The sequence below is a fragment of the Microdochium trichocladiopsis genome (assembly GCF_020744255.1).
Source record: "Microdochium trichocladiopsis strain MPI-CAGE-CH-0230 chromosome Unknown B0I36scaffold_12, whole genome shotgun sequence".
NCBI classification, from domain to species: Eukaryota; Fungi; Ascomycota; class Sordariomycetes; order Xylariales; family Microdochiaceae; genus Microdochium; species Microdochium trichocladiopsis.
This window is the reverse complement of record NW_025763555.1, coordinates 317,259-333,383: the sequence shown is the minus strand read 5'-3', so window position 1 is coordinate 333,383 and position 16,125 is coordinate 317,259. Positions and strand designations below refer to the sequence as shown.

The 16,125-nt window shown below is 54.6% G+C and overlaps 3 protein-coding genes across 3 annotated transcripts; 2 read left to right on the top strand and 1 right to left on the bottom strand.

Annotated features, from left to right (window-relative positions):
• Positions 1–2,084: 2,084 nt before the first annotated feature.
• Positions 2,085–6,649, top strand: B0I36DRAFT_368714 (P-loop containing nucleoside triphosphate hydrolase protein; the record flags this gene model as incomplete). The annotated part of the gene is made up of 2 exons (XM_046159657.1): positions 2,085–4,563; positions 6,297–6,649. The coding sequence occupies 2 exons, from the start codon at positions 2,085–2,087 to the stop codon at positions 6,647–6,649; spliced, it is 2,832 nt and encodes a 943-aa protein (XP_046005723.1).
• A 4,026-nt stretch (positions 6,650–10,675) lies between these two features.
• Positions 10,676–12,452, bottom strand: B0I36DRAFT_336674 (cytochrome P450). The gene is made up of 3 exons (XM_046155608.1): positions 12,140–12,452; positions 11,107–12,080; positions 10,676–11,046 (listed from the first exon to the last, which is right to left on the bottom strand). Exons 1-3 carry the CDS (start codon positions 12,351–12,353, stop codon positions 10,708–10,710), a joined length of 1,527 nt encoding a protein of 508 aa, XP_046005722.1. The 5' UTR covers positions 12,354–12,452; the 3' UTR covers positions 10,676–10,707.
• A 3,157-nt stretch (positions 12,453–15,609) lies between these two features.
• Positions 15,610–16,030, top strand: B0I36DRAFT_336667 (uncharacterized protein). The gene is made up of 3 exons (XM_046155607.1): positions 15,610–15,699; positions 15,765–15,808; positions 15,867–16,030. Exons 1-3 carry the CDS (start codon positions 15,643–15,645, stop codon positions 15,964–15,966), a joined length of 201 nt encoding a protein of 66 aa, XP_046005721.1. The 5' UTR covers positions 15,610–15,642; the 3' UTR covers positions 15,967–16,030.
• Positions 16,031–16,125: the final 95 nt, after the last annotated feature.

The window sequence follows — 16,125 nt, the reverse complement described above, 5'->3', positions numbered from 1 at the left end:
ACCTCATTTATACACTATCTAACTCTCTTCGATCTGACAGCCCAGCTGTGATTAAAGGACCATCTAGCGATGGCGATACACTACGAGGCTGACGATGGTCGCACCGGCGGCCAGGTCGGTCTGCTGAGCTGGCCTGCGGCTGACGCCAGTAGCCAGGAGCATCGCGTCCTCCTCTGCGTCTCGTGCAGGATCGGGATCCGGCCGGATGACGGCATACAACTGCACTCCTGGCGGACGCACCGTGTCAAGGGCGAGGCACTACGCCAGATCGTCGACTACAGCTACGCCGCCGAGCCGATCGCGAACCCGCACACTGTACCAGTGCCAGCCGACGGATCACCATGTATAGAGCAGCTGCCAGTCTTAGACGGCTTCAGCTGCTCGGACTGCCGCTTCCTAACGACGAGCCGGAAGCTAATCAGGGTCCACCGCTCGCAAGGCAGGACACGACCAGGCGACCAGGCGACCAGCGGCCGTGGCGGTAACAGTGGCTGGAGCGAAGTACGGCTCCAGACCCTGTCTCCGGGGAGCCATGCCCGGTACTGGGCAGTCGAGCCAGGACCTATCAGAACGGCCAGCCCAGGCGCATCTGGTCTACTTCTACTTCCTCGAAGCGCGTATTATTCGAACGCCTCGCAAGATACGAAGTAAGCCTAGCTACGGAGCTAGAGGAGACACGGCGTACGGTCGATAGCCGGCGGGGGCCTGACTTTGAGTCGACCTGGGTCCGCGAGATGGGCTGGGCAAGACACTTAGCCGGCAGCGATATGGGCGAGCACCTACAGGCGAGTCTGACTGCTCTATCTGCTACGGCGTGTGCTAGGCTCCGAAGTGAAGCAGAGATTATTGAGCAGCAGCGACTTGTCCGGCTTAGAGCTAGCTTTGACCGGCAGATTGGGAAAGGGATCGAGCGGGTCGCACAGGTACCAAACGAGGTGCTCCGATACCTCGCGAGTGTAGATCCTAACCGCCCAGCAGGCGCCCCGTTCAAGACGGAGAACGGTCAGGACACGAAGGACCGGTACCAGGTCTACTGGAAGCGCTACCTCTGCTGCTGCGTCCGGGTCGGGCGGCTCGGCCGGGAAGTGGCGACGGAGAGGTTTCGGATCCGGTTCAACGACGCCCAGTGGGCTGCACTTGAGGAGATCATCCGGAAACTAGATAGTAGCGAGAAGAGCGGCCAGGATAACGACAGCGATGGCGCCTCTCCAGCCTCATCGACCGACATCGGGTCTGAAGAGCCAGCTACTCCAGGGAGCGAAGAAGACGAGAAAGACGACCGAATCGGGGACCCGATAGACCAGGCCGTAATGGCTTTCTGCATCCGGTCGCTCCAGCAGAAGGTTGCCGTCCAATTATTCGATAACCCGCTCTTACACTTTACATGCGTACTCGGGATCAGCGGTGCCCGGAAGAGCTACGCCTGGCGGCCGGCCACCGAATACACAACCCAGATAGCAGGGCTTGTCTGGTGCGCGCGTCTCCTCCTGCTAGAGCATATATTCGGAGCCGAGGAATGTAGCGAGGATATCGGTCCGGAAGCTATCGAGTACTTTCTGGCGCAGCACCGCGACTGGCTCGCCGATGGCTCGTTCTCGCCCTTTAGCGCGATGATCCGGATGATGGCATACGGGAAGGGCTTCCGCAAGAAGGAGGGCGGCACGCCACGACTTATGTGGGAGGACAGCAAGGAGGCACTACGATATCTTGGCCAGCGCATCCTGCTCAACGACTTTCGGGTTATGGCGGCTAGCATTATTACGGATGCCGAGGAGCTCCTAGATCAGCTTATGTTCGGAGAGTGGGTTCCGCTTAGCCAGATCGTCGTGCTCCGACGGATCACGGACAGCCTCAGCTTCGAGGGACCCGGGGCGTCGTTTGCTACGCACGAGAAGAACAGCTGGCTCGAGCCAGGCTTCCGGAAGCTAGTCGGTCCAGGTATTGCCCAGCTCTGGGACGACGAAGCGGCAAAATTCCGTACAGCTCAGGTCCAGCAGTGGCTCAACCAGCTCTAGTCATTCCGCCAGGCCCTACTCGTCAGTACGCACACATGGGGAGGACAGCCCGGCAGAGGTCCAGAGATCATGACGATCCGGCACTGCGACACGCAGGATATGCTCCGGAATGTCTTTGTGTTCGACGGCCAGGTACTGTTAGTTACAGACCGCGACAAGGCCAAGGCTATCCGCGGAATCGGCCGTAAGGTTGCACGGTTCTTACCAGAGACGGTTGGCCGACTAATGGTTGCCTACATCCTATGGATCCTACCGTTCGAGCGGCTACTACTTACGGAGACTACGGGCCAGGGACTCTCTAAGCCGCTTGATGCGTGGCTCTGGAAAGATAGCCGGAAAGGGATCTGGACGACGACCGAGCTGAGCAACAAGCTAGCTACAGTCACGACGGAACACATCGGGGTCAAGCTTGGCGTCGCTGACTACCGCCACGTCGCGATCGAACTAGGCCGACACATTAGGGGGCTAGTGGTCCAGCAGCTAGAGGTCGACATGGTTGATGAGGCCGACTGGGACAACCCGCAGAACTTCGAAGACGCGCTTACCGGCGAGGCATGTGGCCAGAACAAGGTCGAGTACGTCTGGGACTTGCCGGCCACGCACGGCAGCGCCATCGCGCGGCAGCATTATGCCGTCAATGTCCAGTTTCCGAACCAGCTGCAGCCACAAATGGTTGCCAACTACCGGGAGATCAGCCGACTATGGCACCAGTTTCTCGTGTTCAGTACCGAGAGCACGCCGGGCTCCGATATGATGAGCAGCGCAGGAAAGAAGATCTTCGGTTACAGCGGAAACGATCAGTCACAGACGCCGGATACAAAGCTGCCGTATACGCCGTCTAAGCGTACATATTCGCAGGCGCGGATGGGGAATGACTTCCAGACGCCAGACTGGGCCGCCAGGCGAGCAATCGCTGCAGGCAGGATCACTCAGGGCCGCCACGGGGACGTCAGCCCGCTAGCTGCCAGTACTGACGCCAAGCTCAACGGAGGGCTATATCAGCTACTAGGTCCAGGCGCATGCTGGCGATCAGATGAACAGCGGGAGGCTACGCAGCAGACGTTAGCACTCCGGGGAGACCGAGTTCTCATTGTCGTACTGCCCACGGGAGCTGGCAAGAGCGTGTTATTCATGCTACCAGCAGTCCCCAGCATGAATGCAGGTGTCAGCGTCGTAATAGTACCATTCGTGGCACTAATTAACGATCTGGTCGGACGTGCTACGGATCTGGGGTTGGACTGCCAGCAGTGGCTACCAGCACAGGTAACCGGCCGAGAGGAGCAGCCGCGGATATCACGGCTGGTCTTTGTTAGCGCCGACCAGGTCAACAGCGTAGAGTTCTCCACATATACAGACCAGCTACGAGCACGGGGACTACTAAAACGGTTCGTCGTCGACGAGTGCCACACGATTATCATGGACGCGAGCTACCGGAAGAGGCTCACGGACCTCAAGTTCATATACCGGTACAGCTGTCCAGTTATTCTGCTAACGGCTACGCTGCCAGTGCGGCTCGAGGCTTGGTTTCGGCAGGCGATGCTCGTAGGGGACGCCGAGATCATCCGAGCAAGGTCCGATAAGAAGAACATTAGCTACAACGTCGTACAAGTGACGGGACCAGGGCGTAGCGCAGTCGAGGACGAGGTCGTCAAGCAGGTTATCCGCATAACTGGCCGCATGACTGGGAAGCAGAAAGGCGTGATCTACAGCAGGTCTAAGGCTAACTGTACACGGCTCGCCGAGCTGATCCGATGCGGGTACCACCATAGCGACATGAGCTTATCAGAGCGGCAAGCGGTACTCGAGGACTGGGTTGAAGGTCGATCAGAAACCCGCTGGGTAGTAGCAACGACAGGACTAGGGACCGGGGTGGACATCGAGGGTATCGTCGCCATTATCCACGCGGAGCAGCCGTACGGGCTTGTGGATTTTATCCAGCAGACGGGCAGAGGCGGGAGGAAGGCGGGGGAGGAGGTGGAGTCGATCGTGGTGCTAGGTAGGGCGGCTGTCTACTATGACCGGCAGGCGAGCGATGTAGACCAGCTGAACCGGCAGGCAGCAGAGCGGTTCGTGCAGACGCCAGACTGCCGGAGGCTCGTGCTTGGGGCGTTCATGGACGGCATCGCGCAGGACTGCGATAGTCTTCAAGCCGTGCGCTGTGACCGGTGCCGGCAACTTACAGAGGTACAGGCCGACGTACTAGATGAGGTTGTCGGTATGGGCGAATGTAGCGAGGGTGGTACTACAGGCGACTGGCACTCCGCAGCAGCCGAGGTAGTAGACGACCGTCTTAGAGGAGATAATAAGGAGAGGCAGAGGAGGATCCGGAAGTTGCTGGAGTGGGTAGAGTTGATGGATAGCAAGTGCGCAGTGTGCTACGTCAAGTGGTGTCACCAGGGCCGGGCAGATGGTCGACAGAGGACTTACGAGCACGAGTTCCGGAGTTGCAAGGTACTAGGAGGATCGGAAGCGTATATGGCGTGGCGGCGGCAGATCCGGTTCAAAGAGTACACGTGCTGCTGGACGTGCGGTCTCCCGCAGGCTTGGTGTAAGTGGGGAGAGACGGCGAGGTGCCGGTGGGGAGATCGAGTCATGCCGGTGGTCTGGCTAGCTACAGCGAGCAGGAAGCTTGAGCAGCTGATCTGGCGAGAGCTACAAGTCGAGTGTATGGGGAAAGAGGAGTTCATAGCGTGGCTAGGGCGGGTAAGGACCGTCGAGGATACCGAGGGTACGAATCTGGTCGCAGCTTGGAAGGCGATCGTCGAGGCAGAGTGTCTAGAGTAGTAGCACAGTCAGGCTTCGGCTGGTGCCGTGCAGAGGCCCCGCTTGGGGTGGAATGTGACATTGGCCGCCCCATCCCGCTACGGATGTTGCGCCGGAGCCTTAATCAAAGTCAAACCACCAGGCAGTCCGTCTTAGGCGGCGTGCAGTGGCTCACGCCAACAATGTTGCGTCGGCCCATTCCCCGTCTGAGCCTGCCATCCTGCAGAAAAACGAGCTGAAGGATGCCGCTCGCAAGCCTTGAAACGCCTGCCAAGCCACGCTCAATCTGGTCCACGTCATCTCCGTGGCTGCATAGAACCTCGCCCTGACGCGCATGGCACTAGGGGCGCGCGCGTGGACACATGGCACAAGCTCAAAGCGATGTTCTGTGCCCTCGTCGAAGTGGACGAAGTGCCTTTACCAGGACATTGATGTGGCGTGTTCAGACAAAATTCCGAGGCCGCCAACCTAATATCCAACCAGTATGGGCCGCCAGTAGCCCGTCGGACTTCGACACTCGCAACTACTGATTGCGTGCCATCTGGATTGGCTGATTGGTCTCTGGTGTCGGAGTTGGGCCTGTGACTGCCGAGCGTGGGTGTGGTGTCTTCAGCTGGGCCAGGTCCACAATCGTGCTGCCATGTTCCCCACTGATTTACATGTTCTAGACCGCTCCATAAGCGGGACTCTGTTGCTTGCAGCCCATCAACATGAATCGGTCGGCTGATTGGGCGGGAAGTGTGGCCCCTGGTTTGGGTGCAGTTGTCGTTGTCCCCCTTCAAGGTTCAACGCCACCATGGAGTCCTGGGGCCAGAGGACACGCCGCCATGACACTTTACAACTTACCATGGCGGCGGGAGGTTCTTCAGGGTTATTCTTGGGCGGGTCCATGGCATCTTCCGCTGCCTTCCGGCGGATCTTCCCACTTACAGAGATATCATGGTGCGCAGAAATCCAGCTTCGCCAGGTCCGGTTTCTTCGCCTAGCCTGCCTGGTCCGCCGCGCAAGAACGGAATCCCTCTGTGGCAGCTTTTGAATTTTTCCATGACCCACGCCATCTTGTTGCTTGCTGGTGTGCTTTGTGGTCATCTGTTCTGACAACACCAGTCGTGCTGCAACCTGGTGGGAGCACGTGTCGTCGATGTCTGTATTCTTATCTCCTCAGCTGCATCGCCCACGGGTATCCTGTCACTCTGCATAATACCGAAGAGTAATTCAATCACCCCCAGAAGTCAGCCGCTCCACGCCCATTCGATTTGTCCACGCGCAAGCGAAAGCGGATTACGCCAACAAAGCACCCATAATACGTTCTGTCGGTGCAGGTGGCTTGCAGGCTGTGGCCGCGATCGAGACAGGAGATGGTGACGCGGACCTCGGACAATGGCGCAGTTCCAGTGCCTCGAGACAACACACGCAAGCAAGTTGTCTCGATTCTCGTCATTCAAGGGCATCCTCGCGACAACCAGGAGACTCGTACTACACAGTTATGTGCCACCCGGCAGCTCTTCCATTCGACAGACCTCGTCAGCCACACCTTCGAGCTGGCTGGTACGCGGCCGAATTGGACGATCAGGGAGTCAACGAACACGACACATCCGAGCGAGGGTCCAAGTGTGGTCGGATCTGTCGACATCGCCACAATATCATCAAACGCTCAGCAAGAGGATGCGCTGCTGTCAATACTGCGAGCTATGAACGTGAATCCTGAATGGGATCAGCGCAACTGGTTCGACGATGTGTTAAGAAGATTGGGAGAGACGTGGCCGACGGAGTTCGCCGACGACATGATAGCCCCATTCCTCGACTACACTGTCAGACTACTCGTCGATGCGCCATTGGACTGGGTAGGCCGGCAACAAAAACAACTTTAGATGCTATGCTACGAAGAAATATCTGGGAGGAGACCTAGCATGAATCTCATTTAGCCATAACACTCGAGCTGCGACTTTCACACCGCTGCTGGCAACCAGCCCTTGCACGCAATGGCGACCGCAAAGCCCCTTCACCGGCTTTCCCCAGCACATCAGCCGCCAGGTCTTGCGGACGGTCATCTGCGTGCGTCCGTGAGTCCAATAGAAGCTACTTCGTCGGGTTTCTGAGAGATGGGCATGACAGAGGCAAAAGTGTGAAACATGGCATATGCTAGAGCACTGAGGCTCCATGCAGTCGCCGAACGCCATGGACGACCAGTGACCTTCCAACAAAGGTCACCGAGGGACTGAAATTCCGATCGATAGGCAAAGGAGAGCACCGTCAACGACGAGAGCGCGGCTACGTGCTCGCTGCCATCGAACTGGCATTGAGGAGAAAGACAATAGTGGTGGATTTAATGCAGTTGCGGGAAGCTGTCTCATGGTGTGATGGCACTTGGACGCAGCGATGAGTTCTGCGGCGAGAAGACGTTTTTGCCTGAGGACCAGTGCTTGAACATTAGTGCCCAGCCAGTCCGGTGCAGCGCACTTTATAGCCAGGTCGGGAATTTGCTCTCGATTGGTGGGAAGTAATGGGAGGTCATCATGATGTCCGGATCGCAACAAGAAACGCTCGGCCATTCTGGAGGTTCAAGCGCTGAGGCGAGGAAGTCAGACAGGTCCAGGAGGCCCCTCATAGATAATATTATTAGATGATACCGTCCACCATTGTATCTGTACCGATCCCACTGTTTCACAATTGCTGTTCGGCATTCTAGAGCTAGCTTGAGCGTGGTGCTATGCTCGAAGTCCCTGCACTCTGCCGGCTTACTGCGGCGGCCTTGGTTCTGGCATCAGCCTTTGCAAGTTGATGACCTCCAGGTTCCACTATAGATGTCTTGCACACCTGAAAGAGGGTGCGCTCTTCGGCGTCGAACGCCTAGCCACGACTGTGACGCACACTGCCGATCTCCAGGGTGTCCATGCTATCCTCGTGCTGCTCAAACACTGGCGCATCGTTGGTAGAGGGTGACCCGCTCGCGTCGCCTTGGTTTCAGTGTCTTTGGACGAAGCACGAACATGGGGCTGGAACAATACAATATCTAACAATGTCGCACAGTGCAGGTGGTTTAGATCTTCACGGAGATCCATTGGGCTGACTGAGACTCACGCAAGGAGACGGAGTGTGCCCGTCAATATCTGTTCGTACCCGTTCCAAACTAGACACAGCGTTACTGGCACAAGACGCGGCGAAGCGGTTGGCGCCATTATTGAGGCTGGCATGGCCAGGTAAGCTCAGGCATGTACGAAATGAATACAGAGACTTGGCCCAGTACACTTCAAGCTGGATACTCATTACGACGTGTATCCCTCGCATGCCGATGACAGCTGGGTTGTGAATGGGAGCACAGAACTGGTGGGTGATCCTCGCGCCAAGAAAGGGTCTGTACAGTCCGCATACTGTCTGGGGATAGCGTGACCGGTCCGCACGGGAAGCAGCTCCGCCCTTAGCTCCGTGCTCAGCCCCGTAATTGAGTCAACTTTAAGGGTTCAACATGCCCCACATATGCAGTGTCGACCGTGCACACCTCGACGTCCCTCTCATTCTCATGTAGGACATGTCATGTCCTACGAAAGGTCTGTGCACGTAACAGATCCGTCTCATTCCAGGCCCTTGTCCCCGCGAATTTCGATCCACTCTCAGCTGTGGATTTCCCCTAAATACTGTCTGCCTACGGTCGACTCCTTGATTGCTTGCAAGTCGAAGGACAGTGCCTCCTGGGTGGCCTTGCCTAAGACAGATAGCCGAGGCAATTTCCCCTTCTACGCGTGAAAGGGAGGCTATGAGGGCGAATGAGTGGAGGAACTTTATTTTTGAAGCTGTGCAGGTTTCCATAAATCATCATATGCGTGCCTGTCGAGACTATGTGTTGTGGGTTCTCCTCGAACCGGGTTGATATAGGATGGGGCTTCCACAACTACTTAGGCATGATCGACAGATGATGTGTACCAGAGACCGTGCCAACGAGACCCAGAAACGATCACTAAGAGACGTTGATGCAATGATAATTTGGGTGGCTTAAAATGACGTAACGTAATCCACAAGCGACCCGCCCACTTTCTTCCCCCTAAACAAATCCTCAATCTTTTCCTTCATTCTCCCACCATTACCTCTTATGGCGCAATCTAAAGAACACGACCTTATCTTAGCGCTAAACGCGCTTCAATCAAACCCGAAATTAAGTGTTCGAAAGGCAGCATCAATCTATAATGTCCCACGTACAACCCTCCGAGACCGACGACGTGGCGTAGAGCGCAAACGTGATACCCGACCACATAACCAGAAATTGACCCCGTACGAAGAGGAGAGCATCGTACGATACGTAATCGACCTAGATTCGCGATCATTTCCGCCGCGACTTAGTGGTGTTCGAGAAATGGCGGATCGACTCCTCCGCGCACGCGACGCGCCGCGCGTCGGAACGAACTGGGCTACAAACTTCGTACGACGACGAACTGAGCTCCGAACGCGTTTTAATCGAAGAATCGACTATCAGAGAGTCCTCTTGCGAAGGTCCAGACGCGTATCGCGCGTGGTTTACCCTCGTACGGAATATAATCGCGAAATACGGTATCTACAATAACGATATCTACAACTTCGACGAGACGGGCTTCGCGATGGGTAAGATCTCCGCCGAGACTGTGGTTACGACCTCCGATCGACGCGGGAGGCCAAGAGCCGTACAACAAGGTAATCAGGAATGGGTTACAGTAATTCAGGGCATCGGGTCGTCCGGCAATTCGATTCCGCCGTACATCATCTTCGCAGGCAAGGTCCACCTCGACTCCTGGACGACCGAAAGCCCTCTTCCGTACGACTGGGTAATCGCACTCTCTGAGAACGGTTGGACGACGAACGAGAGAGGCGTAGAATGGGTAAAACACCTCGATTTCCATACAAAGAGTCGTACGAAGGGTGCTTATCGCCTCCTTATCCTCGAGCCACCATTCGGTCGATATCGAGCTATACTGCAAGGAGCAGAACATTATTACACTCTGTATGCCTGCTCACTCGTCGCATAAGCTCCAGCCTCTCGATGTTGGGTGCTTTGGTCCTCTAAAACGGGCGTACGGTAAAGAAATCGAAGGTCTCATGCGGGCGCATATTACACATATCGCAAAGGAGGACTTCCTCCCAGCCTTTTCTAAGGCGTACGACGCTGCGATTACCAAGTCAAACATCCAGGCAGGCTTCCGAGCGACCGGCCTAGTACCGTACGACCCGGATTATGTGATTTCACAGCTAGATATAAAGCCTCATACGCCAACTCCGCCAAGTTCATCTGCAGGCCTTCCGCCACCTTGGGTCTCGAAGACGCCGAACAACCCAATTGAGGCGGAATCACAGACTGAATATATCAGGAATCGCATCGTACGACATCAGGATAGCTCGCCTACGTCTATTATTGCAGGCCTGCAGCAGCTGAACAAAGGAATCTTAATGATGGTGCACGAGCAGACCCTTATGCGCCACGAACTCGCCGAACTTCGAGATGCAAATGACCGCCTTAGCCGCCGTCGCCGTACGAAGAGAAAGCAGATCCAGAAAGGAGGGTCCCTAACAATTGATCAGGCAAAGGATTTAAGGGCTCAGATCAATGCGACGGAGCAGTTAAAGGCGGAAACAAGTCAGCATACTGGTTGTACGAGGAGGACAGAGACGCGCGCGCGACGCTGTGGCGTCTGCGGGGAGCCCCGCCATAATGCGCGTACGTGTCAGAAAGTTGAGTCCACCTCTGAAGAAGAGGATTCTGAATAGTTTGAATTAATTTGAGGCGTTGTGGTTGATTTCTCTTATATATTGTCGCGTAGGTAGGACGGAAGTGTCCCACTCCCTTGTTTGTCCCACTCCCTTGTGGAGTACGTTAGGTCCATTCACTTTATGGTGGGTTTGCTCTAGATTTCGGGCTGATTGCAAGCTCCAACATTCCATGCCTATGTCTCTGACGCCAGGCGAATTATTTGGCCCCTTTTGCAACAACCTTGAACGCCCTCGAGCCCTTCGGATGAAACGCCGTGAAATAGTCCACATACGTCATGTCCTCCGGTCCTACATCGAACGCAGCCAAGTTATCGAACCGGCGGAACAAGGTGCCCAGCGTGACGTAAAGCTCGCAAAGGGCGAGATTTTGGCCGATGCACGTGCGGGAACCGCGCGAGAACGGGACAAGACGCTTCTCGCGCGCGCGCACGACTACTCGGTCCGGATCCATCCATCTCGTGGGATCGAATGTGTCTGGAGATGGGAAGGTATCCTGGTTGCGGTGCATCATCCAAGAGCTCATCGAGACGGTGGTCTATTGGAGTGGAGTAAGTAAGTTGAAGGACTGCCAGGTCAGTTGGAGAGGGAGACATACACCGGCAGGAACAAAGTACCCATTGAAAGTCGCGCCACCCTCGGGAGTTGCGCGGGCAAGTCTGCTGATGACGCCGTACGATAGCCTCTGACCCTCTTTCACAACACCAGTAAGGTAGGGAAGTTTTTCGAGAGTGGTATAGTCCAGGTCGGTACTCGGGTCCGGGAATGCGTCACGGAGTTCCTTCTTAAGCTTATCGTAGATATCTGGATTAGTGACGACATGATAGGCAGCCATCTCCATCGCATTCCCCGTGGTATCGGCAGCAGCGGTGCAGAAGCTGAGAGCTTCACCATATAACCTCTCGAAGCTAGGAGGCCAGGACGTCTCTTCGTTGGTACTCAACGGATCTAGGAGCTCGTGGAAGATGGTTCGGCGCTTGGGCTTGATGCCAGCCTTGAATTGCTCGTTCACTCTCATAACGTACTCCCTCGTTCTCACCACACAGTCCATCCATCCATTCATGGCAAGACTCATCTCTCTGGCGTAGTCCTCGGGAATCGACTGCATGGGCCTCAGCAAAGCTGGGAACTGCTGGAAAGTCCACCACATGACGCCCGTACCGCGGACGGCTTCCGAGAACCATGCTGCGAAATCCTCGACGTCCAAATGATTCCAGCAGTCGTCGAAGGCATACTCGGAGAGAACATCGATTGAAACAGCACGGGTACCTGCCCGTAGATCGACTGGCTTACTAGCATCGAGCGAACCATGCATACGGCGGCACAGCTTCTTCACCTTTTCCTGGACGATATCCTCCAGGCCTAAAACGGCGCGGCGCGAGAAGAAATGGTCCAATGGGGCACGGCGTTGGCGGTGCTCGTTATTGGCAATGGCAGTGAACATGACCTCGACACCGAGTGCATTGTAAAAGAGCGGATCTTTGTAGAACTTGCTGCTAAGGCTGTAGATTTTGTCGTAGTTATCCGGGTCGGCTAGGTGAATCTCATTCGGGGCGATCCGGACGACGGGACCTGCGGAGCGCCAGTTTTAAAGGTTGCGGCTACAGCAGAGTGGAATCTGAGTACCATACCATATTTGACATGCATTTCGTCAATCTTCTTATAGTAGCTGCCATCTTTAATAACATTGTGGTACCAGAGGTATAGCCGTGTCACTGCAGGAAGGAACGGGCCGGGAACTGAGTGGAGTGGATGGAAGAAGCGCCGATAGCAAATAATTGCGAGGAGCATAGCCTGAGCAGCATATAATGCCCACAGCATTGAGGAAGTAAAATCAAGCGTCATGGCGATCAGTATAGGCCTGGCTAGAGCTCCGACAATGACAACAAATGTGTGCAACTGAAAAAAGGTTCAACTTGAGGCAAGGAAGGGAAGGCAGACCCCGCCTTAAGGTAGCGGTAAGATTCAGGCAAGTACTTCGTAAGTGGGGGATGGGTCGATTCTTCAACCCCTCCACTTGAAGCTACTTCTATCCTCCAATCAGATTTCATATCAGGTACACCTACCGGAGTATACCATAATAGGATTATGGCTTACAAGGGCTACTTCGGAGGCGCCTGCTGGAATGTGTGCGTCTCACCGCCTTTTTGGCGTCAGAAGGAGCAGATCAATTGACTGGCGGCAGAGCTTTCTGCCCAAACGCGGTGAGACACAAATTATGGCACGGTCCTCTTTGCAGTACCGTACTGTGCCATCCCTAATTGGAGGGGTTTCCTTCGTTCCAGCGCATTCCCAGGCGATGACGCCGTTCTGCAGCCACGTTTCCCATTCGGTGCCATGCGCCGTATGCTTCGAAAGAAAGGCTAACGTAATCCACAAGCGAATGCACCACACAAGCGAATGCACCACGGCATTCCCTATACAAAACCCAGTTTTTGTACAACGTATATCTCTTACCATTTGTCAATAGAAATCCTTAAAACTTTCCAAGGCTATTTTCAGCAATATAGAGCACCGAAGGATCAAATCAGGTCACTTGAAATCGTAAGGAATAACTGGACAGGGGAAAATCAGGTATTCTAGTTCTCCACTTTTCTATTTTACTATCAAAGAAAAATCCTACAAAATTAAGATAAATATCTCCATACATAATAGCCTTATCGTTTACGCTTAGTCTTATTTTTAAGCTTTTCTATCTCAAATTGGGTGAGTTGTAGTAAGTTAACGTTATAGTGAGGTAATGTGCGATAAGATAGTTGTGACGACCCGACCAACAGGTCGCAAGATCGGGCCAGGGACAAGGGCAGGTCATGCACGCGGGCCCAAGAAACATTACCTAAGCCACCCTGATGAGTCATCCAGGACAGGACCACGCCAAGACCATGGAACTGTGCCAAGAACTGTGGGACTGCGCAGTCCCAGTAGGAACTGCGCAGTGCGCCGGTAGAACTGACAGTTCCAAGGTACGGCAACACAGTTCACGATGAAGGACAAAGGATATATAGAGCCAGAAGGATTTCCTTGTAGACAGTCATTACCTTTGTACTTCAGCGATCAATCTAAGTATCACTCTTACCCTTCACTTGACCTAGTCACTCGATTGATCCAAGTGTGATATCTCGCAAGAGACACGAACGACAACCACCACGAGACACGACAGCACGGAGTCAGTATTGCTTGAGGCCGCTACCTGCCTTATTCAGAACATAAACCCCCAGCGCCCGATCAGACGGTTGACCCCGGAGATCGGATCGTGACAATAGTGGTGCACTCGCATGTGTGGTGCATTCGCTTGTGGATTACGTGAAAGGAATGCATACATCGGATGTTCCGCGGGCCTGGTCCGTGGGGGGCACCCAGTGGACATAAGTCATCGCAGACGTTTGCAGGGATGCGCGCCGAGACGCTAATCACGAGCGGTCTCCACCCCCTTCGTCAGTATCGACGATGACCTCATTTCGTCAATAACAACGTCATTACCGTTGCTAGGAGCTTCAAATTGAAGGCCTAGGGCCTTCTCGCGATGCGCTTCCTGCTGAATCTTCATTGCACTTGATAGCACTCTTTTTCATTGACTTCACGATGGTCGGAATTGAGCATGATACACCGACCCGGGCGCAGGTCCTCGGGGCACTGCAGTACCTGCACTGGAGCGGGCGCCTGTCGAATCGCAAGAACCAAGCCAGCCACTCTGAAGCCGCCGAGATGCCCTCTAAAGAGGACGTTTTTAAGGCCTTTGGAGTCTCTGCTAGCCAGGGCCACGCATGGCTTCGAGAAGCGCCTCTCAAGGACTCCTGGCACCCACGGGAGCCCTCGCCGTCGCCTACTGTACCCCCCAAGAAACGCTGTGCTGACTGGGCCTCTCGACGGAACGCGAACAACCCTCATAAGCCGCATCGTACAGGGCGTCCTGTAGGCTTCACTCTTGAGGAAGGCGAGGAGCTTCATGAGTGGCTAATTACCCTCCCAGAAGAGGACAAGTACCAGGGCTTCAGGCTCCCATGGCCCATCGCAGCAGCCGAAGCAGACCTCGACATCCACGTCGGCGAACGAACCATTCGCCGCCGCATGGCCGACCTCCAGTACCACACCCGCAACTCTTCGCAGAAGGACGGCCTAGATGATAAAACAAAGGAAAAGAGAGTTACCTATGCGAAAAGGCAGCTTCTTGAGGGACGCTGGGATAGTGCAGAATGGCGGGGAACCTGCTTCTCTATGGATGAGGTTCATTTCGGCTTCCAACCTGCACTTACGACGAAGGTTCATCGCCGACCTGACCAACGAAACGAACACTGGGTCGTCCAGATAAATGACCCTAAAAAGAAAAAGGAGAAGTTACAGAATGCCCGCCGTACGATCCAAAATACTGAGCAGGACACTGCAGGAGCAGATGGCCTAGAGGACGAGGACGAACAGACTCTCCTCCATGCAGTTTGGGCAGTCGGATATGGATTCAAATCGAAGCTGTACTGGTACACGATCCCTACTAACAAAAATGGCAAAATGACGGCGGCAGTACTTCAACCAATTCTGGGCCAGCTATTTACAGAGATACAGCAGCATGTTGGGCACGCGGGCTTCCGCCTATATATGGACAGCGACAGTAGCCATCACTCTAACGCTATTACTCAATACTGCAAAGACGAGGACCGTCATATCGTGATAGGCCCAGGGCTCTCTCCTGACCTCAATTGGGTGGAGAGCTCCGTCAGACGTATTAAATGGCATGTCAAAAATAGCCCGCATCTCACCACCGACGACCTGAAGGCTGTCATCGAAGCAGGGCTTCAAAAATGCACTCAAAAGAAGGTCGACAACGACCTCAATAGTATGAGGCACCGATTTGAACAGGTGATAGCCTCAAATGGCGAGACGACGAAGTACTAGGCGGCGAAGTGCTAGGCTGATTGGATAGAGGCTCAAAAAACCTCCACTTTTGTATGGCATTTGTATGGGCAGCTGGAAATATTGTTAGCGTCGAGCAATCTAGTCTCCACACACGTCTGCGATGACTTATGTCCACTGGGTGGGGGGATAATGGGCCCATTTGATAAGATAAAGGGTCTCGTCCTGGCTTCATTGGGGCTTTTTCGTCCTTACTGTAATTTTCAGCGCTACCGTTGCGGAGTACAGTATGGCTTGCACCCCCGAACCCCAACAACATGAAGCTGATGCGGCTCCAATCCCCATTGCAAGTACCCATAATACTGTCAAGTGCCGTCTAAATTCGGAAAAAATATTGATTAGTTCAAACAGGATCCAGATTTTGGAGATGACGCCGATTCTTCAGCCGGGGACGAGTAAGCCGAAAGCCTTGACGATCTTTTTGTAGATGTGGCTAATGCAGGAATCAAACAGGATCGCGGAGTCCACTGCCTCCTTGACAGATAGCATTCTTCACTACCGCCAGATCCACGGCAGGACCTTTCAGAATTCAAAGACGACGGAATACTGGTAAGTCAAGCAAGTCCAACCTGGGGCAATTGACCAATAATCCCCGCCAGGGCCCCGAACGATGCCCAGCAGAATGATGGCCTAGATATCACGTAAGTTCCGAGGCTTTTCTAGGCTATTATGGACCTTAACAGCTGTGCAGGCATCACTATTTAACGCTTCT

What these genes read in the sequence shown, in the direction of transcription:
- B0I36DRAFT_336674 (XM_046155608.1), bottom strand. Translation starts at nt 12,353, where the DNA reads ATGACGCTTGATTTTACTTCCTCAATGCTGTGGGCATTATATGCTGCT. An exon ending in CGAAATGCATGTCAAATATG is followed by an intron (nt 12,081 to 12,139) that starts GTATGGTACTCA and finishes GGCGCTCCGCAG; the next exon opens with GTCCCGTCGTCCGGATCGCC. An exon ending in GGTACTTTGTTCCTGCCGGT is followed by an intron (nt 11,047 to 11,106) that starts GTATGTCTCCCT and finishes CCACTCCAATAG; the next exon opens with ACCACCGTCTCGATGAGCTC.
- B0I36DRAFT_336667 (XM_046155607.1), top strand. Translation starts at nt 15,643, where the DNA reads ATGGCTTGCACCCCCGAACCCCAACAACATGAAGCTGATGCGGCTCCA. An exon ending in ATGCGGCTCCAATCCCCATT is followed by an intron (nt 15,700 to 15,764) that starts GCAAGTACCCAT and finishes TAGTTCAAACAG; the next exon opens with GATCCAGATTTTGGAGATGA. An exon ending in GATTCTTCAGCCGGGGACGA is followed by an intron (nt 15,809 to 15,866) that starts GTAAGCCGAAAG and finishes GGAATCAAACAG; the next exon opens with GATCGCGGAGTCCACTGCCT.